Below are 9,101 nucleotides of genomic sequence, written 5' to 3'. Positions count from 1 at the left end.
CCTACTTGTAATCTCTCTCTGTCAAATAAAAAAAAAAATATTAAAAAAAAAAAAAAAAAAAAAAAAAAAAATCCTGGTGGTCAAGTTTGACCTCCCGCTCAAGCCAGTGGAAGAGCCACAGCTGGCAATGTAAAAACCTGGAGACTCCGGTTGGAGACTTCATGTGAGTCTCTTCTCATGGTCAGTGAGATGACTTGGATCTCTTCCCTGTGACCCCAGTGATCAATCCTGTGCCCCTGAAAGTAGACGGGACGGGCATGAAGGTCAAGTCCTGGCTGGCAGGAATCCTTCCCAGCTTCCCAGCAGGGCATGCTTTTCATACGCAGCTTGTCCTTCCCTTCCTCCCACTGGTTTCTCCTCAACTTACCAGCCTCTGTTTGTACTCTCAGGGAAGGGATCCTTAGGATCTGTTTCCAGCCCAGAACTTTTTGAGTGTTCATTGGAACCTGCTTCCAACCCTGGCCAAGCAAAATGAGTACTGCTTGTTGCTACCCTCGAGGTTTCCTCCACCGTACAGAATCCCCGGGGAAAATAGATCCATCCCCCAAACACCAGATCTAGTCTGTCTTCCCTGAATCAAAAGAGCAAGTCTTCTCCCACCCCCAGTCCCAGAGCAGACCAGAGGGTAGGTGGGGGTGGGGGGGGGGGGGTGGGAATGGGTAGGGCTGGCCAAAGAAGGTTTAAGTGTTTCTTTGGAACCTGGCAGAAAGAAAGCCTTGTCTGCCCCACCCAGACTCATTTGCCCTTCTGGTCTGGAGCACTGAGGGCCACAGAGAATGTTAATAAGAACTAAGACTGTCTGCAGTACAGTCCAGTATCTCTGGAAACGAGGGAGAGACTGGTGAAGGAAGAATAAATGTTGGGCTCTAGAAAGGAGATGAGGAGGCTGACTCATGGCTGTAGAGAGACAAAGGGTAACAAGGAGCTTTGGGACAAACCCTGAGAGTCTAGCCAAAGTAGTATTTCCTTTACTCTTTCCCGGTCATTCTTATCTCAAGGGTAGATCCTAATTGACAGTCACACTCCAGGACCATCCCCAGCCCTAGGGAATGTAGCAGCCTGAGCAGTATCTGGGCCTCCTTCCCATTCCTTTCACTGAAGAAAACAGATGGTTATGAAGCAGAAAAACGAGCAGTTCCGAGGGCGGGACTCCAGGCCAGCCCCAGCCCCGTTCTATAACTTAACGTTTAATACTTATAAAAGCCCGGTGCTGGGCACTTTCTGTCCATTCATCTCATAGAATCCCCACTTGACGAGGGAACTAAAGCCTAAAGACAGGAAAGAATCTGCTCAGAGTCCAATTACAACTCTTTTTGGACACCTGGGTGGCTCTGTTGGTTAAGTGTGTGCCTCTGGCTCAGGTCACAATCTCAGGGTCCTGGGGCGGAGTCCCGCATCTCCCTCTGCCTGGCACTCCCCCTCCCCTGCTTATACTCTCACTCTGTCAAATAAATAAAATCTTAAAAAAAAAAAAAAAAAATGGGCCGCCTGGGTGGCTCAGTGGGTTAAAGCCTCTGCCTTCGGCTCAGGTCATGATCTCAGGGTCCTGGGATCGAGCCCCACATCGGGCTCTGCTTGGCAGGGAGCCTACTTCCTCCTCTCTCTGCCTGCCTCTCTGCCTACTTGTGATCTCTGTCAAATAAATAAATAAAGTCTTAACAAAATAAAAAATAAAAAAAACAAAACACAACTCAAGTCCTTTTGACTCAGAAGGTCTTTCCTTTCCGGCATTGTCATCTTTTCTTCCTAGCTCTCCTATCCTTTTCTTCTCTGCGTTTGCCGCTGTGCAGCATGATGCTGTAATAGCAGACTTTATGAAAAGCCGAGACCTAGCTTTCTCTTCCTATGGGGAAAGTTAGAGAAGTGGGCCTGAGGATGCTCTTCTCTAAGCACCCTTGCCCTAACGCTCCAAAAGTGTCAATTATACTCCCGACGGAGGTTGGGCCTTCTCTTCTGTATATGCTTCGTTTCCTACCTCTGTCATGTACCTGTACTGTCACGTAACCCCCAAACACACACACATTCAACAAACTATTACTTCCTCCTATATTCTAGGCTAAAGGTGTAAAGATGAGTAAGATTTGCCTCTTCCTATCCATTTGCCCCCAGTACAGAAACAGGCAAGTAAGGAAATAATTACAGAAAAGTTTCTCAGGTGTGATGGCAGGAGATGGTCAGGGTTAATTAAGGACATAAAAGAGAAATCGGTCAGTTCTGGCCCAAGGAAGGAATTAACGCTAAATCTTGAACTTTGGGGCTATTTATCATATACACAAAGGGAAGACCCTCTCAAGCAAAGGGGAACCGTGTAAGCAAGTACTTGAAGGCAAAAACAATGTGTTGGAAACTGCAGATCATTTGCAAAATCTTGAATATGGGGTACAAGGGAGATATAGCAAGAAACAAAGTGGAAAAGTTGGGTAGAACAGAAGACATGTCTGAATTCTTTTTTTTTTTTTTTTTAAGAACTGTTGTTTTGTTTTGTTTTTAAATTTTATTTATTTATTCGATAGGCAGAGATCACAAGTAGGCAGAGAGGCAGGCAGAGAGAGAGGTGGAAGAAGGCCCCCTGCTGAGCAGAGAGCCCAATGCAGGGCGCGCTCTCTCGAGGTCATGACCTGAGCCTAAGGCAGAGGCTTTAACCCACTGAGCCACCCAGGCACCCAAGACATGTCTGAATTCTTAAGATCTCTAAAGCTGCAGTCAGAAACCCCCTTAGAAGTTCCAGCCTATGGAAAATAAGAACAAACCCAAACATGTTTCTGTCAATCTCAGTCCCATCATCAAGGATCTTCATCTTGCTGCACCAGCCCCTTCGAAGACTGAAGGAGAGCGTCAGGAAAGCCAAAATTTCTGCCTTACCTATCAGGGTCACATTCAGCCTCCCAAATTATGACAAGAAACATTGGATCCCTAGAAGCCACGGGAAGCTTGCCCAGAAAGAACCGATTTTCAGCCAGCTGGTCAGCTTTTTCTGTCTGAGCCAATAGAGGGCAGGAAAACTCTCCTGTCTCCTGCTTGTGCCTCATAACTCCAGGCAAGAAGTAGATAACATGCCCCTGGTTCCCCCTACCCCTTCCAGACTATTGGTTCACTGCCTCCATTCTCCAACTCTTGTTCCTTCCACCTTCCAACTAACTCTTACCTTCCACCCCATCACTGGTCATCTTCCAGGGTGCGCCCTTAAATGTATTGAAGGCTCATAGTCTTCCTCTTCGCTCCTTCTCTTCTAAACATCTTAGACTACTTACACTCAGCTTTACAATTCTCTGAGATTCTCTATACTCTAACCAGCCCTCATCTCCTTTCAACTTTTGCTCTCCACTTGATAATCATACCCTATCTTCATCACTACCCAGGACCTCCGAAATCTTTCCTGTGCCAGTAGCTGTGGTAGACACTAGGGTAAGAACATAAATACACCGGCCCTACCCTTGAGAGTCTTATAGGTAAGTGTAGGAGAATGAGATAATGATGTAGAGACAGAGATATGTATCAGGTAGTGTTTTCACAGAGCAGGAAATGGACAGTTTGGAAGGGAAGGTGCCACTAATAGTGAAGCTGCAGGATTAGGGCATTTAGGGCAAAAGTGTGATGAGATGAGGGCCAAGAAAGGCATTCTAGACTGAGCAAAGGTCTAGAGCTACAAAATAGTATGGCTGGTAGGTATACTTGCACAATGATGGAATGTGAAGCTGTAGCGGCAGGCAAGGATCAGGTCAGGGAGGGCCATATTTTGGATTTGGCAAAACAATGGCCACTGCTTATCCGGCACTTCAGGATTCCTTAAGTCACTGAAATCTCACAACAGCTCTATGCAGTAGGTAGTCGTATTTTCATGTGAGCATCCTCCCTCTCCTTTTTATATCTCCATTTAACTGTTGGGTGTCACTGCTTCTCACCCTTTCCCCTTCATCCCCTACCATTTGGCCACACCACAGTATTTCATGCTCCCCTTCCTTGTATCTTTATACCTTTGCTCATGTTGTTCCAGCAACCTAGAATGCCTTCCCTTTGATTCACTGCCTGAAAAAACTATATTCATCCTTTAAGACCCATCCAGGGGAGCCTGGATGGCTTAGTGGGTTAAAGCCTCTGCCTTTGGCTCAGGTCCTGGGATCAAGCCCCGCATTGGGCTCTCTGCTCCTCGGAGAGCCTGCTTCCTCCTTTCTCTCTCTGCCTGCCTCTCTGCCTACTTGTGATCTCTCTCTCTGTGAAATAGATAAATAAAATCTTAAAAAAAAAAAAGATCCATCCAGTTTCCCTCCTGTGTGAAGTGTCCTGGAAGCTAGGTTTAGAAAGAATGAGTCCACAGGCGCCTGGTGGCTCAGTTGGTTAAGCAGCTGCCTTCCGCTCTGGTCATGATCCCCAGGGTCCTGGGATCAAGCCCTGTGTCAGGTTCCCTGCTCAGTGGAGAGCCTGCTTCTCCCTCTTCGTGTGCCTTCCGCTCTGCCCATTTATGCTCTCTCTATCTCTCTGTCAAATAAATAAATAAAAATCTTTTTGAAAGAGTGAGTCTTTCCCTCCTGTGTTGGAAAATGCTGCCTCTCCTGTAATCCCTTTGGCAAGGTGTATTCCCAAGCCCGTCTCAAGGGCAGAGCCACATAGGAGACAAATAAATGTTTACGAGCACAGAAGTTAGAAATATTTTGGTTTGAAAGGACACCTTTATTGCCAGTTCTCAAACAACTTTTTTCTTTTCTTTTGTAGCCAAACGAGTGAACGAGGTGATCATGGGGAGTGACCAGCTCATGGAGATCTGAGCTCTGAGCAAGTCAGACTCCTTTCTCTTGGCCTTCAGAACTACAGATGTTGGCTGGCCCACCTGTTTGACTGTGTATTTATTTCCCAATAAAGAGGGGCTCCCATGGGGCACCTGGCTGGCTCAGTCAGTAGAGCATGAGGCTCTTGATCTTGTGAATTTGAGCCCCACATTGGGTGTAAAATTTGTTTAAATAAACTTGAAAAGGGGGGGCGGGGAGGAGCACTCCCAAAGGTATGCCAGAGACTTGTGGAGTAGTCCCAGGCTCCACCGATGTGGTGGGCTCCAAGGATACACAGTGTGGGCTTGAGTCACATGGTAAAAACCGTCTAGAGCCAGTGTGTAGAACAGGATAAGACACAATGGCCTGGCTCTTGCGTACAGGCATAGGCAGCAGGGTAAAGCTCTTCAGAAGACCGCTGACTGCCTGGCCAAGCCTAGTCCATAAAAGCATCTTCCACCCAAAAGGACCCAGAGGTACTTCAATTCCTGCCCCTGATCAGGCTTTCTAAACCCACAAGCCTAGCTGCTGGCAGCTGCTGCCTACAGCTACCAGTTTGGGCAGCCTGGCCCCCAGTCCTTAGTCCAGGACTTATACTGTGTTCCCCATACCTGCCACACGGATTCCGAGCCCCTGCCACCACCCCACCCGCTCATCTCCCTCACCCGCCATTCACTCCCTACTTCCCAGTCACTAGTCAGCTTTTCCAGGTCAGCTGCTGTCTTTTGGAGACTTAAAACATGCAGGAGGCTGCCTTGGCCTGGGCATCAAGCCTAATTCCACTGATCTCGGTGGAGGCAAGAACAATAAGAGAAAGCCATGGGGCCCCTGGGTGGCTTAGTCGGTTAGGTGTCTGCCTTCAGTTCACGTCATGATCCCAGGGTCCTGGGAGTGAGCCCTGCTGAGCAGGGAGCCTGTTTCCCCCTCTCCATCTGCCTGCTGCTCTGCCTGCCTATGCGTGTGCTCTTTCTCTCTGATAGGTAAATAAAATCTTTTTTTAAATAAATAAATAAAAATAAAAGAGCCGTGATCTATGAAGCCAGACAGACTCCTTCTCACCTCCCTTAATGAGGAGTCTAAGGTCTATTTAACCTGGTAAGTAAGAGCCAGGAGCCCATATCATGATTTGAAATTCTTTCTGACTCTTCTCCAGCTGCACTCCTTTATGTCCTAATTATACTGCCTCTCCTGCTTGAGATAATTAAGAAGTGAGACTTCCATACTCACAGCCCTTCTGGAATCCTGTCCATCTTCCCTCTACCACCCCCACTCCCAAACACACGTACCCTCGGCTCTTGCCTGTCCCTGCACTACTTTACAACCTGCAGGTGTCTGGTGGAAGATAAAAGTGGTTCCTGGGGTGAAATTTCACCTCCTAGAATTATCAAAGTAAAGGTTTCCCTTGATGTGTTCACTGTGGGTGGCAGTAATTATAAAGAATGATTTGAAATACTGGTTTCCACGTTGCTTTAAAAATCCAAAGTCTCTAAAGTTCATTGGAGTAATCTTGCCTGAATCTTAGCGCTGCTCTCATTGAACTTGAGAGAGACTGGGTGAGCATTCCTACCCTGGGGGATCTCCACCTCCACCAGCCTTCTTGGGAGCTCTCAAGCTCCACATTCCTACCACTGGTGGGGACAAGGTTCTCAAAGGTTTGCTCTCATCAGACAGGAGCTGAAATGGGCCAGCAGAAGTGCTTGAAAGAGACAGGACTTCGGAGAAGGAGGGAGTAAAGAGATGGGGCAGTGCCCGGGCGGGGTCGGGGGGGTCCCCCTTTGGCAATGCAGTGAAATCTGTGGAGATTCCAGACGACTCCAGGTGGAAGAAGACCTGCCCTCCCCAGTGTTGCTTGGCTTTGGCCGATTCACTGCCTCACTTCTGTCCCTGTGTTTCCACATCTGCAAAATGGGAAAGTCGCACTGGATAACTTTTAAAGCCCCTTCCTATTCTCAAATTCTGTCCCACTCTCAGTGCTTTCTGACCCTTGGGGTCTGGGTGGCCCAAGAGGCCAGAAGACTACTCCTTGTCAACAGAAAGGGGATGGAGCTGGATAGGTTTGGAAGGAAGTAGGCAAGGAACAAGAAAGGATTGATTAAGCTGTTCCAGAACCTTCCTATACCCCTTCCTGATCTTTCCCACGGAGCCCTTGGAATCACTGACAGTCAGGTAGAAGAAAGACGTCTCCTCTAACTTTACTTGCACAAGCCCGTGAGCAGCCCTGCTCCAAGAAAAAGAGGGAGCTGGAGAAAAGAGGACAAGGTAGGGGTTTCCCAGGGGAAGGCCTTGCTAAGTGTAAGTCCCAGCCCGGAACAGCCCCCGGCCCAGGACACTGCTGCGATTGTCTCCAGCAGCACCGGGATTGACTGGGTGCCCAAGATGCTTTAATTTCTTTTCTCTTTGCTCTATTTGTTTGCCAGAAGGCAGGGACCGTTTTTGTTTCCTTTTGGCAACAGCTACAGAGAGTGTGAATATACCAAAGATAGAGTGAGCAACTGAATGTCCACTGGCTAGCCGCCTGTCCGTGGGGAAAGAAGCCAGAAGAACCAGGCAGGTAAAGGAGTCCCCTGGCCCCCTTTCCCAGGGATGCTCCATGAGGGAACTGAAGGAGAGAAGGAAGGGGACTTTCGGTGGATCACGGAGGACTCTGGGGAGGTGTTGAGCAACTACGCCTAGAGTTCTGGGAGCTCGCCAGGTCACACAAAATGTGGTGTCTACTACTCCGGGAACCCCTCCCCGACTAACACCTCACCCCCACCTGCCACCAGGAGCTCCTGAGCCAGTAGGGGGACTGACTGCCAAGGCTGCCCTCCAAGCGTTTTCCCAAGGCCAGAGGCCGAACTTCTTCCCAGTCCCTCACCACATTACTCTTCTTACCCTGCCCCCATCCATGGAGGTGGCGGGGAGGGGGATCGTGGGGAATTGTCTTTAGCTGGAGCCCCAAAAGCAATCTAGGGGCCTACAGGGTCCATTTTATAAGCTGTTTCTATTTCTAGAGAACAGCAGAGAGCATACTTTCCTTATCCACAGCCATCTCTACCCCTAAGGAGTACAGAAGCCAGGCCTTTGTATGCTGCTTTCTAAGTAGTTAAATGTGTCTGAGGAAGGGGAAGTGGGTGTGGGAAGGACCACCCAGACACAAGGTCTAGAAGGCTTCGCTCTGATGGAGCTCACAGGGAAAGAAAGGAGCTGGGCAGGAGAACACATTCTACTTGAAGCCAGGATGATTTGTCCTTGACCTGAACCATCTGCCACCCCCCAGAAGGACTACATCAGGGGCTTTTCTGCTAGAGATAAATAGCGAGGCTCTGCTTTGATTCTCAGCTGCTCTTTTTACTCCACCTTCAAGGTAAAAGGCCATCTTCTGATCTCTGGTTGCTGCCTCTGACACTAGAAACCTGACAGGTGCTATTGGCCTAAAGCTGCCCGCAGGGAAGTGGGTATATAGTCCCAGGCTTGGCCATTAAACATATTGGATAGTAGGGGGTCTGGGGGGTGTTAGTGGTGCCAGGGCTCCCTGCTTCCCTCTTCTACATCTCAGGGTTACTGACTTGACTGGGCCCAGATAACAGAAGCCAGCCCAAAACATGAGTGAGAAGCCTAGGAAAATGCCAAGGAAAGAGGGTCTGCCCTCCTAGTTGCTTCCACATGGACCCTACCCTGAAGCCAGGCTGGTCACTTTCCAACACTCTGTGTGTGTGTGTGTGTGTGTGTGTGTGTGTGTGTGTGTGTGTGTTTCACCTCACTTTTCCTGACACCGTTCCTCAGCCACATATATTATCTCATTTAATCCTTATGTCAATGCCAAAGATCATGTGACTTGCCCACGCTCTCATAAGCAGACCTTGAACCAAGTCTTCTCCTTTTGGATTTGGTCATCCTCCCACCGCTCCCATCCAATCCCTCTAACTCCCCCGAGTATCCCAGCTCACAGTGGTTTCCCCTGTGGTCTCTGTGCTCTCCCTTAGGCTATGAACTTCTTAAAAGCAGGTACCCTGCAAATCTCAGAGCTTAGCAAAGGAGTAGACACATAACAGACCTTAAGGGCTATTTGTCTCAATCAGTAATTAGATTTACTCCTTGGTGATAATGAATTAATTAGATTGCTTTTCTCTTTTCTCTTATTCTTTGGAGAACTTCTCTGGTTTGAGTCCAAAACACATTTCCAGATCCAGTGGAAGTGACACTGAAGCAGGCTGTTCCACAGTGAAGCAGTCTACTCCCCTTCCTGTTCCCTGGGGTCTGTGGCTTCAGCTTGCCCTAGCTGAGCTCAGCTACACTCAGGAAATCACTTTGCTGGGGAAAAGAAAGGTCATCGTGGAGCTTGGAGAAGCCAGAGGG

The 9,101-nt window shown here is 48.5% G+C and overlaps 1 protein-coding gene across 2 annotated transcripts in view; it reads left to right on the top strand.

Annotated features, from left to right (window-relative positions):
• EIF2B3 (eukaryotic translation initiation factor 2B subunit gamma) overlaps positions 1-4,898 on the top strand; it is a 128,835-nt gene extending 123,937 nt beyond the window's left edge. For both annotated transcript variants that reach the window (XM_059374557.1, XM_059374556.1), the window contains exon 12: positions 4,711-4,898. In XM_059374557.1, the coding sequence (XP_059230540.1) occupies positions 4,711-4,763 (53 nt within the window). In that variant the 3' untranslated portion in view covers positions 4,764-4,898. The remainder of the gene's footprint in view (positions 1-4,710) is intronic.
• The last annotated feature ends 4,203 nt before the right edge of the window (positions 4,899-9,101 follow it).

This window comes from Mustela nigripes, chromosome 14 (assembly GCF_022355385.1).
Source record: "Mustela nigripes isolate SB6536 chromosome 14, MUSNIG.SB6536, whole genome shotgun sequence".
Lineage (NCBI taxonomy): Eukaryota > Metazoa > Chordata > Mammalia > Carnivora > Mustelidae > Mustela > Mustela nigripes.
Note: the sequence above shows the minus strand (reverse complement) of the source record. Positions and strands in the feature narration are given on the sequence as shown.